Source organism: Calypte anna, chromosome 4 (genome assembly GCF_003957555.1).
Source record: "Calypte anna isolate BGI_N300 chromosome 4, bCalAnn1_v1.p, whole genome shotgun sequence".
Taxonomy (NCBI): Eukaryota; Metazoa; Chordata; class Aves; order Apodiformes; family Trochilidae; genus Calypte; species Calypte anna.
The window spans coordinates 1,157,501-1,176,271 of NC_044247.1; the positions used below are offsets into that span (position 1 = coordinate 1,157,501).

Consider the following 18,771-nt stretch of genomic DNA (forward strand, 5'->3'; position numbering starts at 1 on the left):
GCTCTGCTGCCCCACGGGAGTTGTGGGGGTGTTAATGAGGAGAGGAAGGATGGATTTGGGGTGCCTGAGGATGAGTTCTCCAGGAAACCCCTGGAGCTGCAGACAACACAACCTGGAAGCTGAAAACGGGAAGGGATAAAACAACAACCACCCCAAAACCCACAAAACCCTCTGGTTTTGGTGTTATTTGGAAGGCAGCTCCAGCTCCCACCCCCAGCAGCTCCCAAACACCCTCAGGAAGGAGCAGCATTCCCACCCCCTGCCACAAGGAAGGTGTCAGCCCCTCCCCCTCCACATGAACAAAATATTGACGTTTTTTTCACACTGTTTACAAAGAATTCTTGGCAGAAACGGCTGGAGGAATCCCTGAGGGTGGGGACAGCCCTGTCACAAGTTGTCGTAGTCATCATCGTCCTCGTGCTTCCTCTTCAGGGGATTTGGCTCATTAGGTGTGTTCTGGGACACCATGTTCGTGGTGATAAGAATGTTCTTTGGTCCAATTAAGGAAGGATTAATTAGAACGTTCTGAACGGTTGGAGTCGTCGGGGTGGCTGGGGAAGAAAAAACCAAAACAAAGTTAAGTGAAAAGCTTGGAAAAATGGGAGTGGGGTTTCCCACTGAGAGGGAACTTCCAACCCAGTGTTTGGGGTGAAAACCCTGGAATTATCCAGAAAGGGAAGGAAGGAAAAGAGGAGAATTCCAGCAGGGAACCTGCCTGGAACCACCGTGCTCAGGGGAAGAGTTAAAACTAGGAATTACTGGGGAAAAAACAGAAACAAAACAGAAGAAATGGAACAATTTCCCAGGTGATTAGTGTGAATTAATTAACCTCTGTCCTGCTCCAAGGGGGTGCTGGGGCTTTACCTGACTTGACAGCTGCCTGGGAGGAGGGGATCTGCACAGTGAACCTCTGCCCGGCCAGCGAGACGGGAGCCCCCACCTTGGTGGAGACTGAGACAGCCTGTGCTGAGGGGGTGCCTGGGGGGAACAGAGCAGTCAAAACAGCAGAAATCCCACCCAAAAAAACGTCTGATTTGTGCTTGTGAGCTTGCTTGCCAAGTGGAACCTGCTGCTTCCCAAGGGGAACCCACTGATGGTGGGCATAAAGGAGTCAAGAGGTTCAGGCAGGAAGAAACACTGAGAGGAGGAGGGGGAATGGTTTAAAACCTGGGGAGGGGAGATTCAGGTGGGGCATTAGGAAGGAAATATTTAATTTAATTTAATTAATTTAATTTATTTTAATTTAATTTAGTTTAATTTAATTGTGGGGAGACACTGGAACAGGACTTCTGAGGAGACACTGGACAGGAAGCTGTGGTGCCTCATCCCTGGCAGTGTCCCAGCCCAGGCTGGATGGGGTTGGGAGCAGCCTGGGCTGTGGGAGGGGTCCCTGCCCATGGGAAGGGGTTGGAATCACACAACCCGTGAGCTTTAAGGCCCCTTCCAACCCAAAACCACTCTGTGGTTCTGTGAAACCCAGAAGGCTGCTCAGGTCTGTGTGTACCAAGGACTAAAACCCCCTTTTTGACCCCAATCTGATGAACCAGTGCTGTCAGTGAAGCCATCGGGTGATGCTGAGGGCAGAGAATGCTTTAAACTGCTCCTTATTCACTTGTTTCTTCCCCAAAGGGACCCGGGGGGGCCCCAATCTGAGGTGTTCCTCACCCAGAGTTGGGGTGCTGGGGCGGCTGCTGACGGCGCCGACGCTGAGGCGAGGGACAGTGATCCTGCCAGCTGAGGAGGAGACCTGTGGAGGGACAGCACCCAGAGGAATGCACACATCAGCACTGCTGAACAGCAAAAACACCCCAAAAAGGCCATGCTTCCCCTTACAAACAGCACAGAGAACCCACCCCACAGCACAACCCCTCAAACTGGGGCAAACCCTGCAGGGGGTGAACGCTGCCGGCAGAGGCAGCTCCTGGGAACAGCCAAAAATCAGCAAAAAAAGCTCAGTTTCTGTCAGAAAAGGGGATTAAAAGGCTCTGAACTACAGTTCTTCCTCTGACACCACACCCAGCAGCCAGGCACCACGCCTGGAATCCAGCCTTAACCTCAACCTTTCAAAGTTCTTCCCTGAAAAGGGGAAAAATAAACCTGAGATCCAGCACAGGGGGGGTTCCCAGGGAGCAAAGCAAAACTTCAGAGCTCCCCAGGCAGAAAATCTGAGCACAAAACACCCCAAAACAGCAGCACTGAGGCCTGCAGAGTGCCCAGCTCCACAGCGACCACCCCAAAGTGTCAAACACAGAGTGTTCAGCTGCAGAGCTCCCCCAGCAGCTCTGCTCTCCTGCTCACCACCCCACACCTCTGCTTTTCCACACCCTTGGCATCCAAAACTCCTCCACAGAGCCCCCCCTGCCCCCCAGAGCCCCCCAGGAGCCCCCTGAACCCCCTCAGCCTTTACCTTTTTCTGCAGGGACTTCAGTCTGTAGTTGGGGGCTGTCAAGCAGTACCTGTCAGGGGGCAGCCTGGGACCAGAGTAAGGCTTGATCAGTGGCAGTGGGGTTTGGTTTTTCTGCCTTGCAATATCTAAGAGGAACTGGAGAAACAGGGTCAGGTCCTGGCTTGGCTTTTTTAAGCTTTTTTAAATCTCGTTTTTATGTTTGTTTCACCACGAGGTGTTTTTACTCACATCTCTGGGAGGGGGGGATGTGAAGGACTGGTCTGTCCTGCACTGGATGGCCAACCTGACGTCGTCTGCATCCACGCTGGATTTCTTCGCGTGGCTCGAGTAAATTTTGGCGTCTTCCAGGATGGTGGTCACGTACCCTGTGGGGACACCGGACCTCTGGGTCGGCACGGACCCAAACACCCGAACCTCCCCTTCCCCACCCGCACTGCCGCTTCCCCCGGGGTTATTTAAGCGGCGGGGACCCCTCTGCAGCCAGAGGGTTCGGACACCCATCCCCTCAGCGCTGCCCCAAGCCCTCCCTGCCCCGGGCCCGCTCACTGTAGGCGAACTCCAGCATCTGGTTGATGACGCGCGGCTCGTACTCCGTGATGCCCATGTCCTTCAGGATCTGCGCCATCACCTGCGGGGGGGCAGAGGCACCGCTCAGCCCCGGCCTGGCCTCACCCTGCTCCCCCCGGAGCCCCCGGAGCCCCCCGGTACCTGCGCGTCTTTAGGCGCGCTCTTGGGGGACGCCATCTTGGCCGCCTCCATCGCCTCCGCCTCTCCGCCCGGCAGCTTCCGGTCATGTGACCGGAAGAAGGGACGCGCAGGCCTAAAGGAGCAGGGAGGGCGCGGTGGTTGCCATGGAGACGCGGCCTGGTCTGGGCGGAGGCAGAGGGAGAGGCCCAGGCCGGGCCCTGGCAGCGGGTTCAGAGCAGCCCAAATCGTGCCTTCCCCCAGCCCAGATCCTGCCTTCCCCCAGCCCGGATCCTGCCTTCCCCCAGCCCGGATCCTGCCTTCCCCCCGCCAGGATCCTGCCCTGCCCTCTCCGGCTCTGCTTGTGACCCCCATCCCGGCCCCCCACCCCAATCCTGAGAGCTCCCAGAGCAACTCCCCGAGCTCCCCCCCCCCCATGCTTTGATCCTGCTTTCTATCTATAAAGTGCCTTGCTGGGAGGCAAAAAGTCTGTTTAATATAAATATTCGCGTAGAAAAAGCCCTGCGTGAGGGCACAACCGCGGTGTTGGGAAGGGCATTGTCCCCCCAGGCCCAGGGAGGCAGCAGAGGGTGAGGGGCTGAGCATGGGGGGGCTGAGCAGGGCTTGGGGTGAGGAGAAACCCGAGCAGGGGCAGGGGATGGTGTGAGGTTGTGTTCCTAACAGGCAGAGGATCTCTGCATCCATTCCACTGGAGTCTCATCAGGTTTATTGATTTATTGATTGATTTATCCTTCCTGAGGAACCTGATGAGAAGAGGGATGCTCTGGTGCTGGCAGGTGACAGCAGTGACCCTGTTCCTGCCTGACCCAGACCTCTGCAGTACAAACCTCACCTCCTGGGGGATTTTCCTTCACTTACCTGCACCCAGAAAGAACACACAACCAGGCAGCAGTCAAATCTGAATACATCTGTATTATTTATTGGCTGTATTAAATATATTATCTATTTGATAGTTACAATTTAGTAATACAACGCTTGGCAGCTTTAACATAAGTTTGAGATACCTCAAAATTACAATACAAGAAAAACTGAAGATACCTAAAATACATTAATGCCACGAGGATATATTGCTCTGGAATGGGTAAGAGCTGAGATAAAATCCATATCAGGGGAGGCTGCTGAGGGCAGTTTCTGGAAGCATGAATAAATTCTGTGGCAATGACAAAAGACATTTTCTTTCACTTTTTTTTTTAATTATTTTTTTTAGGAGTCAGGACTTGTTAGTATTTACTCTGCAATCCTAATTCAGCTTTTAAAATGACCAGAAACTTTATTGCCAAATAAACCTCTACCAACTTGGTTCTGAGAGTTAAAGGAATAACCCTTTGGCAACAGAGGTGTGCTGAAGTCTTATCTGCTAAAAGGAGACTATGAAGAGAAGCAACAACAGATTGTAAACTCTCCTGCAAACTAAAGACTAATATCTGTATAAAACTCTTTCCAACACTGGAGGGAGAGATTTCTATGATATAATAAATGATTAACTTAAAGTTCTGCTACAAGTAGAACAATACATTCAAACATACATTTGTGGTTTGTTTTGTTTTGTTTTGTTTCCAGGACTTTTAATCAAAATAAATAGAGTACAAAACGAAGAGTACATTTTGAAAAAGATTAATTTCAGATTGCACCATAAATCTATTTTTTTTTAAAAAGAGTATTAAGCCATACTATGTCATAACTTAGGTTTTCCACATCTGAAATACAACACAATGCCTCCAACTCTAAACGCAACATTATTCATCAACTGCCATAGAAGAAAAGACCCTTAAAGTGATTAATTACTAGAAATACTTTGCCTGTAGCACTATCACATCCAACATTCCACATACAAGTGCATTGCTCTGATGTTTTACATAAAGTGTAGCCGTAGTCTTTGCAAAAATACCTCTAAAATCTGCCTTTCCAGGGCGTGTTCCAAAGGTTATTGGGAAGACCCACTCTGAGCCAGGTTGGAAATGGGCAAGTTCCAGCTTTCAACATGTTTGCTATAAAGAAGAGAGCTGTAAAAACTCATGGTTAGGGGGGTTTGCAAAGCAGATTTAACAAGAACAGTCATTTGTAGTGCACAGTGTCCACAAAAAAAAAAGAAATTAAAAATAAAACCAAAGCCACAAGAAAACCCCCCACCCCCAGACAAACAGGACAAGTTTCAGAAAAGTCCATAGCAGGCTGAACATTCCCATCTAGAAAACAATGGAATGTGAAGCTGCTACCCCTGGGGTAGCAAGTTGTTTAAAACACTGTATAAATGTCATCTAAAAAGAGTTCTTTCATGTACAATTGGAGAGTTCAGATTAAGTTAGAAGGGCATCCAAAAGCAGGTTGAACTTTTTTATTAATTTTTTTTTTTTTTTTTAGGTTAATAATAGTACAAAAAAAAACAAAACAACATTTGCTCAGTTTGAGCCAAATAGTGTAACATTTATCATAAATGCACTCTTTTCTCCTTAAAGACAACACCTGTGCTGTTCTGGAAAGGCTGCAAAGATTTTACCAGAAGCACAGGAAATTACTTTTCTCTCAGGCACTGAGAGTGAAATGTGGATTTGGGCCAAGAGCTGCTGGCCACCAGCAGACAGCACTGGAGTCAGAAAGGGAGGTGACAAAGGGACCTGTCCCCCTGGCTGCACCTGCAGGGCATCCTGCCCACTGCCTCCTCTAGCACTGGGATTAAAATCCTAAAAGAAACGCTGGCACCCTCTGCCTTCAGACACTTGAAATGGTTATTACTGGAGTATTAAAAATAACTGCAAAAAAAAAAAAAAAAAGAAAGAAAAAGGACAAAAAATAAAATAAAAGTAGTAATATTGCTAAGTCAAATACTCTGCTTTCCTCCTACGGGCTATTAGATGTGCTATGCAATGCAGGACTGACTGCTCTAAGCTGAAGCTTTTGTGCTGCTGCATCTCGTGGTTACCAAACTACAACACCTGATTCACCACCACAGCCTGACTACCCCTGGACTGGTTGGACTGGGAGAGGACTTGTTCTACCAACACCCTCCCTGCCCAGCTGGCCAAGGGGCCCTTGCTGCCAACTGGGAGAGAAGGGGGGGGAGCGTGCACACCCCCCGGGGGGCACGGTAAGGCAGTTTTGGCTGTTTTATGAACAGCTGACCCTGATTACAGAGGACCCAGGATTACCCCTTTTCTACAAGAAATCTGTGTTCAGTACTTGGGAAGGATCTGCCAACCCAGCCTCACCGGGCAGCCAGCAGCAGAAGTGGAAACGCACGGATCTCTACATCCCCAGCTAGGATTTTTCATTAGAACTAACCATAAATACCCCCAAAAGAGCCTGCTGTACAGAAAAAGCTGAGTACTGAGCAGGCTCCCCCTCTCTACTTGATCACAAAGTACTGGATAACGACAGCAAACAAAATGGCCACCACGGCAAACCCGCAGAGCAGGACGATGGCGATGAAACGCTCCTCACGCAGCGTCTTCCCGCTCTCTGCCAGCTCCGTGGTGACCCCAGCAGGGTGGGGAACCAGCTCCTGCCTCTGAGATGAGAACACCGTGCTGGGACTGTAAGGTCCATAGAGTTCCTGGGAGCCAGCAGAGTCCTGGGACTGGCGGCCGGCGCAGACGCGAGCCCGGTATTCACAGTTTGACTGCAGCCCCGTCAGGCGGAAGGAAGTCTCGGGTCCTTTGTACACCTGGACAGGAGGAGAAGAAAGAACAACCTCACCGTGGGGCTCACCTTGGCCCCAGGGTGTAATATCTCCTCTCCTGTTCTGTTTTTTTTGAGCACAGACAGAGCAGAATGCTGCCTGAAGTTGTTCTCTTGGAGCCATGAAACCTTCGCTTTTATTTCTGGAGGATTTGGGATTTGTTTTCTTCTCCATAATCCAAAGCTTCCTGCTCTGCCCCACGCTGAGAGAGAGGGATTGTCAGGATTGTCAGGCTCAGGAAGAAGAAATAATCATCATTCTGCAGACACCCAGTGACCCTCTAGCCTGCCAAGGAGTCACTTCCATAGCAGGAGCAAAATGTCAAAGAGATAAATGCAAACTTCATCACCTTGAATCTGGGGCCACCTTTGGTGCTGGGAAGAGGCAGAGGAGCAGAGCCCAGCACTGGAAGCTGCCCTCACCCATCACAAACTTCAGCCTTGTGGAAAGGAGCTCACCCAGATGTAAAATGAAGCACCCTTGTTGTCAGGGCTGTACACCCAGTCCCTTGCCCAATGGAAAAGTATCCCTGCCACGAGCATCACCAAACTGAGCTGGAACCTTCAATTACAAGTATCTTCCTCTGTAATCATTTTTCACATAAAACCCCTTCAGGTTTATTATGCTAAATAAAAGGTACCTGATCAAACTCTCTCCCAGCAGCAAGCTGAAGGATGTAAACAATGGAATCTCCTTTCATTGGCTGTAAAGGTTCCCATGTGATTTCAAAAGTGTTTTCTTCCAGCTGATTTGCTTTGGGTGCTAGGAAAAAAAATAATTATTTCTTGGCATCTTAGGAAAGAAAATAAAAAGGTTTCAGTTCGAAAGCAAGTGATTGGGCAGTGTAAATCTATATGCTCAAGGCTTTTCCAATGTATTTGTTGATAATGCAGACGTAACAGTCATTCCAATCATTTTAAGCAATAAAGATCTGTTTCATTCTTTCTTTGCTGAGTTTCATGACATCAAAAATTATCATTGTGGTTTTATGTTATACATGTCTGTCTTTCAAGCTGACAAGCTGAGCTTCTAACAGCTGATGCTTCTACAGGTGAGCAAGCACTTCCAAACTGCTCAAGAAAACAGTACTGATGTCCAGATAGCTCCAGAGCTGAAATTACATGTTCTAAACAAGGCTGAGTCAACTCATTTCCATGCAGGTAATTAGTATTCTGAGCTTCAGAATGGCTTTCCCTAAAGGCAATCTTTAATGTTCACATTAGAAAGTGAACATCAGAGGAATTATTTGTGTTCTTATTTCCCTGTGTGCTGGGATAACTGTCCCACAAGGGCCCTGGAAAGAGGCTGGAGTGTGAAGAGTCAGATTGTAGCCTTCCACTTGGTACCTGAAGGGCTCCCAGGAGTTTCTGGGCTCACCTTTAAGAGATGCAGGTGGAGACTTGGTTGTAGTGAAAGCGTAAACTTCAGAGAACTCTCCCTCCCCAGCATCATTGTATGCCTGGATTTTAAAGTAGTAGGTAGTGGATTCACTGAGTCGCTGTACCTTGTAGGTGTGACAAGGACCATTATAAACAGTAACAAACCTGGAAGGAAAAAAGACAGAGCACAGATCAATCAGTCTTATTCAGCAATCCCAGACTGGGATGTCAGTATAAAGGGAACTTCTTTATCTCAAGAACAGACAGTGGCAATTCACACCCCAGGTGCCCCAGATCCCCAGACCTGTGCATGAGGAACAGGAGGCAGCTCCAGCTCTGACTGGCACCAAGGGTTCCTGAGGTGCATTAAACCAGCAAGAGGCACCACTGGAGCTGCTGGAAGACATCACCTACAGCCTCTACAGGCTCTGACCTGCAGCCATGCCCAGGCCACCACCCAAACTCTCATTTGGGTACACACCAGACACATTTAAAGTTTGAGTTAAAGAGCAGCTGGCAGCCCCATGTTTCTTATCTGCAAGCTGGACTCCATTTTAGAATCTCCCCCCAAAGAAACAACAAAACTGTCAACATAACAAGATGACAGAGAGCTTTAGATAGATTTACTATCTAAATAATATTTACTGCTTACAAAAATAAATACCAGTGCAACAGCTTTTAACAGCATTTCTGGCTGAAGATGGAATGGGGCAAACTTTGAGATGTCCAAACGACTCAGGAGTGAGAAGTAAAAACACTTCAAATGGCAAACGGCAAACCAACAATATCCTTAATGTTCTCTTACCTGCCAAACCTGTCCTCCATCTGCAAGTTGAACTGTGTAGGGTTGGTAATTAAAGCTCTGCTAGGACCTTCACCCCATTTGAGTTTAAGGCTCTGGTAGCTGAAGACCACACATTCAAGATGAGGAGGGTCAGGAGGTAGTGGTTTCGTTTTGGCTTTAATGGAATGACTGAAAGGACCAACTCCCAAGCTGTTTACAGCCTGTATTCTAATTCTAGAAATGGGAGAAAAACAGCTACATGGTTAATTTACCCAGGTTCCAAAAATACACCAGGTAATGAGGCAAGACTTCAAACTTGTAAACAATACGACCACAAACAATAAAGCCATTAAAATGCAGTCAGAAATGAACTACAAAAATAATCTACTTCAAAACAAGACAACATAATTACATGGCTCTCAACATAATGAAGCTTCAGCACTTCTCAGTATTGTTCAGGGTTGTTCTACTCAGCGAACAAGCACCCAGGTCCTCCACATTAATCTTAACACAGCAAGCTTAACTTCTGCCACTAACACATCATGGTTTGAATCTGGATATGTGGTTTTTTTTTTTCTAGTTGCAGAGTGAATCAGGCAAACAGACTGTAAGATGAATAAAGATTTTCTCTAAAGTTTTAAACCATTACCCTTAAAGCTACTGATTGAAAACCCTACAAATGTAGTTTGAGAATAAAACAATTCTTACCTGTACAGAGTGTCAGGCAGCAGATTCTCAAGGACATGGCTTGTGCTTCTGCCAACACTTACAAGCTGCTTTTCCCCATATTCTATGTTATAACCAGTGATCTCTGACCCATGACAACATGGCTCTTCCCAGTGAATTGCAAGGCACGTTGATAAAGGCAGAGAAATCTCCATTTGATCTTCTTCAAGTAGGTGCAGCACTGACACAGCTGCAGGCACTGAGGCAGGGGTTGTCACCACACTGGTCTCACCAAACAACCCAACTCCAGCCACATTGACAGCCTGAAAGAGAGACCACATTCCAAACTGCCTGTACTTGTCCATCTGCTGAGCAACACACAACAAAAGGCTTTTCTTTCATACCTGGACTCTGCAGTAATATGTGGTTGCAGGTGTGAGACCTTTCACTTCATAGCTCTGGCAAGAGCCAGTGTAGATGATGTGCATGGAGCCTTCCACCTGTCCCCAGTCCAGTCTGAACTCACTGATCTCTGCTCCATTGCAGGCAGGGCTCTGGGGGTTGGAGTGATAAACTTTGCTTTATTGCAGACACAGACATCCCCACGTGTTCCCTGTGACACTGAACAGACACTGGAACAGAGACACTGCAGCAGAAACCTGAGCTCTTCCCCACCACAGCCAAGGGGATGACTTGAAGTCCAGCTTGCTAAAAGGTTTCCAGCTAGAGATGTGGCTGTACCACCACCACTAGAGTCCAGAGCAGGGTTCTGGAGGACTCACAATCCCTTACCACTTGGATGACCTAAATATCTATTAGTGACCATACCAGGAGGGGAATTCCCTGTCACCTCATTTATTCACTTCAGATAGAAATCCAGAGCTGATACAATTTACAAAACAAATCTACCCAAACAAAGAAAAATGCTTAAAACATTCCACCTCAGCATTTGCTGTTTCTTCAGCTTCTGTGTATCATCCACGTGTCACCAGAATTCTAAAAGCCTTATGCTGATTTGTGTACTGCTGAAAAATCATCAGAACCTACCTCCCATGAAACTACAACACAAGTTGCACTTTTGCAGGTGAGCAAGGGTTTGCAACACTGATCAGGGGGTCCTGGAGCAGTGGAGATCTCTGCTTTGTCAGAGTGAGGGCCAAACTGCAAAAAAAAAATAAAAATACAAGTGCATGAACACAGCAACAGCAGCTGAGCAAAAACCAAGGTGCAAGCACATGAGCTGAAGAACACAGATTATTTTACACTTGATAAAGAAATAAATAGGAGAGTTCAGTGCTTACTTTTCAGAGCATCATTTAAAATTCCAGTTTTACTCTGTAAACTGCCCCTCTGCCTACCAGATACCTTTAATCCTCCTGCTACCTCCCACTGCCAGGGATTTGTAACTCCTCCTTCCCTGCAGTCAGGACGTGGCTGCCAGAAGCAGCTGGGGATTGTTTCAGACAGACTTTTATGCAACCAATGCTTACCCAACCTTTTTCAAAGCTGGAATTACTTGAGCACACCCCTCTCTACACAACACCATTCCCACACCATGAAACTGGCTCAAGATAAAACATGCAGCAACTTCTTCAGGCAGGAACATGGAGTGGTTATTCACAGCCAGAACTGGAGGGTTTGCACAGCAAAGAAATTACTAAAAAAGAGTAAGAGAATGTCTAGCACTAACTCTGGACTAGCTGCCTTCAGTACTGACAATAATCCAGTAAACAACAGCAATGAAACAGTCAGTATGCCCTTAGTCAGGGACGTTCTGTCCTTCCTTCATCCCTACTCTACTGAACCTTCTCTAAATAAGTTTTTTTTAGTACTGTAAGAAATTTTGCTCCTTCAACAGAACACAGAAGCTACAAAGTATTATCAGGTTTGTCAGACAATATATTACAATCTCTTGTGAGGAAAAAAAAAAAAAAAAAAAAAAAGAGGAACAATTTGATCTCATTAGTGGTTACCCCAACTTTATTTGCTGCTCGTATCCAGAAGCAATATGTTCTCCCTGGCAGGAGATTGTTCACTACACACTCAGGGGCTGGGCCCTGATACACTTGTCTGTGTTCCTCTTCTTCAGAGTTTGCCATCTCTATAATATATTCTGTAATGTCTGAACCTCCATCAATGGATGGTGGGCCTGCAAAATAAAAAGAGAATCATTTCTTTTTTCACAAAGCACTTTTTAAGTAGTTTCTTAACAGCCTTCCCAAGCTAGAAATTGAATCTGATGACCTCTAAAAGTTAGAGCTCAGGCTTTTATCACACATCTGAGCAGGAACACTTTATGAGGTCTGCTGCCTCCCCCAGACACTGATTAGTTCAAGACAGCCTTCCCCATTCTCAGATATTTTCTGTGCATTTCCTTCAAAACTCTTTACTTCATTACTTTTTGATTATCTCTTTCACTGAGATAGAAATGAGAACAGGAGGGCTGACTTTTGAATTGCCAAACCCATGTCAGTGATGAGGCAGTCAGCAACCTTCCTTGTTGAGGGCTGAGACATTGAAGAGTTCTATGGATTTTTTGGTTTTTGCTCTGACATGTAAAACAAACAAAAAATAAATCAGAGAAACATTCTGCTGATAAACACTGGAGCTTACCCCACTGTAAAGTGATTTCCTTGGGCTTAGCTTTGCCTGCCAGGCAGGGAGCATGACAGGGTCCTGGAGGAACAGCTGATGTGGTAACAGTCGTAACATCAGAAGCCTGGCAGCAACACACAGGAGGTTAGAGTGGAAACACAGAGCAGCATTTCATTAAAACATGCAGAGAAATGAGCTTCAGAAGGAAATTCAATTCTCCTCTTTCTCACCTGGCTTTCCCCACCTCTGCTGACACAGTGAACTCTCAGTCTGTATGAAGTGCCAGGCTTGAGGTGATCACACACGTGTTCCCTCTGGGAACCACTGTACACTGTGTCCCATTTACTGCCTGAGGAAAGCAAGACAACACTTTGCACTGCAAAGCTTTTCCAAAAAATCAGCTGTGAGAATCCCCTCACAGAGTTATTGTGATGACAGTCAAGCCACAGAGTGAAATCTGAATGATGAGTTATGCAGAGAACATGTGCAGTACATTTACAGGTGTGAAAGCACAACTGTGACTGGCAGAGCAATGAGCAGTGAGTCAGGACTCTGAATTAGCTGAATTAGTACTGAAAGGTGTTTGCTTACCAACTGATGTCTCAGAGATTTCCAAAAAGTATTTAGAAATGTCTGACCCTCCATTATCTCTGGGTGGTTCTGAAAGAAACCAACATCTTAAAATAAATGACAGGAGATTTAAAAACACCTCATTATTCTGTCCCCAGCTGTATCAGAGAACACACTCATTCACTGCAGAATGTGTTCAAGTGGAAAAGCTCAATTCAAACAAAAAGCTGTCACTTTTATGGTCACAATTACATTTTCCAGGACTTTTTTTCCTGTTATTAATTGTGATTATGCCAGGGAGAAGGGTAACTAGGAAAATACTGCCTATTTCAGGCATCACCTCCTATTTTTTTAAGGCCACATGAAAATTCTTTAAGCATCACAGTAAATCTAGAGACCATTAAACCTGAGGCTGTTCCAACAGCTTGGACTGCTCCTCTAAAAGGAATAAAGGAAAACATTATACTTTTGTACCACAGCCCCAAAGCAAACCAAGTAGCAATGTTTTGGCTGTGTTTCTCCTGCAGTAACAACATCTGCAGAGACAAATAATCAGCTTCAGTTTGGTTTTTACCCAGCATTGCTGAGTGACTGCAGGCAGCACTCAAATCCAGTATTAACAGAAGGTCACCTACCCCAGGACACTTTCACACTGTGAGAATGGATCTTGCCCTTTACAACTGGTTTACTTGGGGGTCCAGGTTTGTCAGGATTGGTGCTGTGTTCAACCACCTCACTAGGACTGCTTTTTCCTTCACTGTTGTAGGCAAAGAGCTGTTTCAGGAATGAAAGGAATATATCATAAATGCCTGATTTAATGGGAAGCAACAGCCTGCTGATTTATCAAGTTCCTCCATGAAAAAAAAAAAACCCACAACAGGAAAGGCAACAATTTAAAAGAAAAGCAAATTAGTACAAAAAAAAAAATATATCTTTTTTCATGATGATTATACCAAAATCTATTACAAAACCAAAGGTACTGCAGTACTTTTCTGCTGTCTCCATAGAAAGTGTGAAAATGCTAATCATTAGCTGTGTGAAAATGCTAATATTCCAGAAAAGTCATAATTATATTAGAAACAAAATACTGTACAAACCCTGAACTTGTAGGATGTACTCCTCCTAAGGTTTCTTAAAGTGCATGAGAGTTCATCTCCATTGTACTGTGGCTGGAAGCCATAACCCTGCAAAGGAGGGAAAATAACAACAAATGCAGTCTCTGATTTTCAAAGACAAAAGCAGAAGATCAGACCAAACTTCTCTTCAGGCTGAACTTCACCTTTGCTGCACGAACACACACAGTGCTTGCCTTTCATTTGATAGCAAAACACTGAGTTAATTTCTTAATTCAAGCACTCCTGAGGATCAGGCTTCTACACACACCCACCCCCAACCCCAGGCACTTACAGAACCTTCTTCTTCCATGTCTAAGGTGTAAGTGAGTGACTCTTCTGCAGACACCCCACTGGGGGGGCTCCACTTCACAGCCAGCCAGGTCACTCCTGCTTCCACCAGCACTGGTGGGGAAGGGGCTGGGGGGACAATTCCTGCTGTGTGATACGTCACCGTCTCGCTGAAGCCACTGGGGAAGAGGGTTTGTTTTAAAAAAAATATTAACAACAGAAGAGGGAGATGGGAGGAAAATAAGTGCTGTGACACGTCGTGATCCTCACCTCATTCCAATGTCATTTTTAGCAGCCAATCTGAGCGAGTACTTTGTAGAAGGAGAGAGTTTGGTAAGTTTGTACTGCTTGAGGTGCCCGTAGTAGCATTCTTTGAAGGGTCCATTCTTCCCCTTTAAAAAAAAAAGGGAGAACAACTCCAGTCACTTTTTGCATGGGGACTGTGTGCTCCCTGCTAGGCTCAACTTCTCCACTCTGATTTTTCCTCAATTTCAACTTGTAATATTTTTTAAAGTGAGTAAACCCTAAAAAGTGTCCAAAGCTCATGTCATGGTGGCCACGGTGAGCATGCTGAATGCAATCCTGAGCATTCCTGATAACAAAACCACACTTTGACTGAGATATCTGTTGGTTTTTTGGCACTGTAGCTTTGACAAAATGGAAGTAAATGTCTGCAACTGAAAACAAACACAGATTCTTAAAGTTTCTTTATCACTTTGGAACACATTCCAGCAAGGACTTCAAGAGTTGAGTGGTATCTGTGACAGCCAAAGTGACAAGCCAAATGCTCCTCCATTTAAAGAGAGGATGGAAATTAATGGTGCTCAGTGCCAAGAGCCAAAGGAGGGAGTTTTACACAGTCCTCCTGGAGGATTTGAAAGGATTCTCTACTTGAATTTCTGCAATACCAGTCAATTGAGGCAAGCTTTCTAATTGGCTTGTCTCTTTAAAACTGTCTGGACTGTTGCACTGAAAATAGCTGATGTACCCAAGCAAAAGGTATTTTTAAGTATAATTGGTCTACAGATGTCATTATGACTTCTTTGCACTAGAAAAGGTCTTACCTCATCCCATTCTAAAAGAAAATTAGTTATTTTGGAACCATTGTCATTTGAGGACTGAAAGAAACAATGAAAAAAAAAAAAGTTAAAATCAAATGGTTGAGCTTTTATAAATATCTTTGCACATAAACCCCCCCATATTAACAACTGAATGCAATGTGTTCCAGCTCCCTTTCAAAGCAAAATATTTAATGCAGAGCTGGAAGGAACCTGCAGTACACTATGGGCTGCAGAACTGCTCTGCTCTTCCCCAAACACACTTGTGATACCTGGGGACAGAGGCAGGTACTGGGCAGAGTGAGAAAGGGTCAGAACCAGCAGCTAGTTAACTGATGGCTCCCCAGGCTGCTATCCTACTTCTAATAATTCTGATAGTCTAGAATATCAACTTACTAATGGTTTTACTTTGTGAATAATGCCAATTACATTCTTATATTTCTATTATATTCTTATATTTCTTGCTTTCTTACACTGTGTGTTCACCAACTGCCTAATAACAAACCTCCAGCCAAGCAACACTTGTGTTTGTTATGATATAAAATGGGGAACATTTACTTTCTGACTACAGATTATACAAATATTTTAACTAATTAAAATCGTTTAGCTATAAATAATTTCCCAGGTGTAAGCACAGTCAAAACAAAACCACGAAAGCCAACAAGTCTTCACAGATACTGTAGCTACTCAAAAAGTTCAACCTACAAACCAGAAATTCAGTCTCAGTTGGCCAGAGTAACTCTGAATTAAGCTGCATCAAGTCATCATCCAGGAAAATACAAATGCTGAATCCTTTTCTGTGCTGCCAGTTCAGGAGAGACCTTTGCTGCTGCTCAGGTCCCAGGCAGAGATCTGCCACCAGCTCTGTCCCACTGACACCAAATGCAAGAAACTGAGTGGTGAGTAAAGAAACCAACCTAAAGCAGACACTCAGTTTTTCAGCAGGCTCATTGAAAGAGTCCATCCAGACCCATTTTGGAGCACTCACCTTCCACTGCAGGCTCAGGCTGTTCTTGGTTCTGTTAATGAGCTTTGGTGCTGCAGGACAGTCTGGCTCACAACTTTCTGTGGTGAAACTCACCAATTCTGAAATGGATTCTTTGATGGAACTGCTGGTTGCTGAAACTCTGAGCAAAGGACAATTAATTATGTTGTTATCATATCAGCACCTGGAATGCTAAGGACAAAGCTTCAGGAGTGCATGTGAGGTACAAGGAAGTTTGGAGAGCAACACCATGGCCCCCACACACCCCATGTGCTGAGGCTTTAACACACACAGAGCTCTTCTGCAGTTAAAAAAACCAAAACAAAACTAGGAGTTTGCTTCAGTAAGCCCTAAAACTTGTCTCCTCCTGTGCCCAGTTGGACACACTCAGGTTTCTCCCTTCTGTCACTGGATCACAGTGCTCTCCAGGCTTCTGTAACCAGCTTGGCTTTTCCCTTGCCCAGTTCAACACCTCCCATAATGTTTATTTACTCTGTGGGGCAATTCTTAAATGTCACACCTTGTTCCCTTGTAAAACAGCATCTGAGTTCTCCCCATTTCAACCAGTTTCCACTTCCCTTCTCGCCCTGCTGCAGAAGCAACTTTAAAAGTTAGAGAAGCAACTTTACCAACCAGGCTGACAAGTCAGTCTTGAAAATCCATTTCAGGGCCAAGTTATTTTATTTGCTGCTGCCTTCAGCCTACAACAACCTGTCCCAAAGTCCAGTGCTGTTGTTCCAAAAGAACACCAACAGGGGATAACTCAAAGTTTGCATTAGAGGAACACTAAGGAGACAGAGAAGATAGGAGGGAAGAAAATGAGGTGACATTTTTATCCTGAGGGAAGGTAACTGGGGATTTAGACAGCTGTGGTGTTTTTGCAGGATGTTCCTCAAGTTCTTTGCAATCACCCCTTTTTTTTCCTGAACCCACAGTAATTTTTTAATTACAGTATCAACAAAAGCATTAAGTATTTCATCCCCAGCAACATACCTGGCATGATAATCAGTTGCTGGTCTGAGATCAGGAAGTGTTATTGTTAATTCCTCCCCACTGTGAAAAGGAAAAACAACAGAGTTACAGCTCTCCCTTACACTTGGAAGCACAAAATCTTACTGAAAAGCACAAACCATGTAGGGCACATTTAATTGTCATGTTTTCCATTGTCCATGTAACTCTTTAAAGAGATATTACTTAAAATTTATGTCATGTGAAGGAGGTAGGTCTGCAAGTCAACAAACAGCTCCTGATAGAGAGATTGCTGATGGGTTAATGGTTTTAAACATCAGTATTGTGCTTAAAGGAAGAAACTAAACTTACACATAGACAGATTTAAATTTTCCATTTTTACCACTGTTGGATATTGCTACTTCAAATGTAAATGCTGCTGGACTATGACTATGGCTCTCTCCATTCTGTGAACTAACTGGGAGATTCCAGGACAGAACGGCTGATCTTGCTTGTATATCAGAAACCTATTAAAAGCATAAATAATGCAAGTAAGTTTGCTTTCTGTAAGAAAAGGTAAATCAGTCAATAACATGGTGTCGCTAGCCTGCCTACGAAGTTCCTCCCTGGAGGAGTTCTTTACCTTTGTAGTGGAAATACTGAGTAAATACTTTAAATTATTTCCTCTTTTCATTTCTAAAACACTGTACTAAAGGATTTCCCACCAAACAAACACACAGACAGGCAACATTGGCTCAGCAGGTGAAGAGAAAACTTCTGCACTCTTTGCACCCCTCATTTGGAGCAAATTTCTCAGATCTGGAGCCTTGACCACTGTCACCAGCTCTCCAGTGATGCTCAGCCAGCCCTAACTTTCTGTTACAACTCCCTGGCATCATTTGAACATTGCACCACCAAGGTGCAGGACAGCAAGAGGCTCTGCTCTTCAGTGCTCACAACTGAAATTTGGGGTCCAAGTTTTTATGGCTGCTTAATTCCCCCACTCCAGATTTTCTCTGACTAAGTTGGCACAGCCTTCTGCTGAGTACAGGTGTGAGAAGCAGCCATAAAAAGAAATTCCTGCTGCAACAAAGAACAGTGAGAAGGCTGAAGCAAAAAAAAAAAGAAAATACAATCTGTGCTTACTGTCCAAATAGTGCAAAGAAGAGTTTCAATAAGCAAGATCAAAAATATGTCAGTGCAGCATTAGCCTTCAGACACCTAAAGTCAGCAGACTCCAACTTCCTCACTAAGTCTAAATACTCAAATATTTGCTCCAGTTTCTAAACATAAGATCAAAAGATGGTCTGGGGTTTGTTTTTTTTTTTGTAAATTCTATGCCCAATATTCTTAAATTCTCTGTGAATGAAGGCTGGTTCCAAGACTGGACAGACTTCTATGAATTTAGCAGGCCTTTGGTCTGCAAGGTACTAAAGCCCTCACATCCACAAGACAACTTCAAGAGCAGACACATCCTCTGGGTGGGTGGGTTTCTATAGCATGGCTGCCCTTTCCCAGCTATAAAACTGACAACTAAAATACATTTTCTTTATTTAAAAAACCAAAGCACTAAGAAAAAAGAGAGAGAGACCAAC

At 45.0% G+C, this 18,771-nt stretch overlaps 2 protein-coding genes across 8 annotated transcripts in view; both read right to left on the minus strand.

Annotated features, from left to right (window-relative positions):
- The window catches only part of LOC103535167 (transcription initiation factor TFIID subunit 9), a 3,800-nt gene extending 606 nt beyond the window's left edge, over nt 1-3,194 (minus strand). The window contains exons 1-7 of one of the 2 annotated variants that reach the window (XM_030449244.1): nt 3,116-3,194; nt 2,954-3,035; nt 2,636-2,772; nt 2,408-2,542; nt 1,666-1,747; nt 865-978; nt 1-551 (exon numbers count right to left, since the gene is read on the minus strand). The exon at nt 1-551 is cut by the window's left edge and continues 606 nt beyond it. In XM_030449244.1, coding sequence (XP_030305104.1) covers nt 388-551; nt 865-978; nt 1,666-1,747; nt 2,408-2,542; nt 2,636-2,772; nt 2,954-3,035; nt 3,116-3,166 — 765 coding nt within the window. In that variant the 5' untranslated portion in view covers nt 3,167-3,194 and the 3' untranslated portion in view covers nt 1-387. The remainder of the gene's footprint in view (nt 552-864; nt 979-1,665; nt 1,748-2,407; nt 2,543-2,635; nt 2,773-2,953; nt 3,036-3,115) is intronic. The other variant, XM_030449245.1, reaches the window with a different exon arrangement.
- Nucleotides 3,195-4,004: 810 nt separating this feature from the next.
- Nucleotides 4,005-18,771, minus strand: part of LOC103535168 (fibronectin type-III domain-containing protein 3a-like) — a 40,461-nt gene continuing 25,694 nt past the window's right edge. For 4 of the 6 annotated variants that reach the window (XM_030448966.1, XM_030448969.1, XM_030448968.1 and 1 more), the window contains 20 exons: nt 17,549-17,703; nt 17,222-17,281; nt 16,232-16,370; nt 15,250-15,303; nt 14,456-14,577; nt 14,190-14,364; nt 13,880-13,966; nt 13,418-13,556; nt 12,804-12,872; nt 12,443-12,561; nt 12,231-12,336; nt 11,591-11,766; nt 10,665-10,778; nt 10,022-10,171; nt 9,660-9,940; nt 8,973-9,185; nt 8,166-8,332; nt 7,429-7,550; nt 6,514-6,773; nt 4,005-5,100 (listed from right to left, as the gene is read on the minus strand). In XM_030448966.1, the coding sequence (XP_030304826.1) occupies nt 5,037-5,100; nt 6,514-6,773; nt 7,429-7,550; nt 8,166-8,332; nt 8,973-9,185; nt 9,660-9,940; nt 10,022-10,171; nt 10,665-10,778; nt 11,591-11,766; nt 12,231-12,336; nt 12,443-12,561; nt 12,804-12,872; nt 13,418-13,556; nt 13,880-13,966; nt 14,190-14,364; nt 14,456-14,577; nt 15,250-15,303; nt 16,232-16,370; nt 17,222-17,281; nt 17,549-17,703 (2,772 nt within the window). In that variant the 3' untranslated portion in view covers nt 4,005-5,036. Of the gene's footprint in view, nt 6,774-7,428; nt 7,551-8,165; nt 8,333-8,972; nt 9,186-9,659; nt 9,941-10,021; nt 10,172-10,664; nt 10,779-11,590; nt 11,767-12,230; nt 12,337-12,442; nt 12,562-12,803; nt 12,873-13,417; nt 13,557-13,879; nt 13,967-14,189; nt 14,365-14,455; nt 14,578-15,249; nt 15,304-16,231; nt 16,371-17,221; nt 17,282-17,548; nt 17,704-18,771 lie in introns of all 6 variants that reach the window. The other 2 variants (XM_030448970.1, XM_030448971.1) reach the window with 2 other exon arrangements.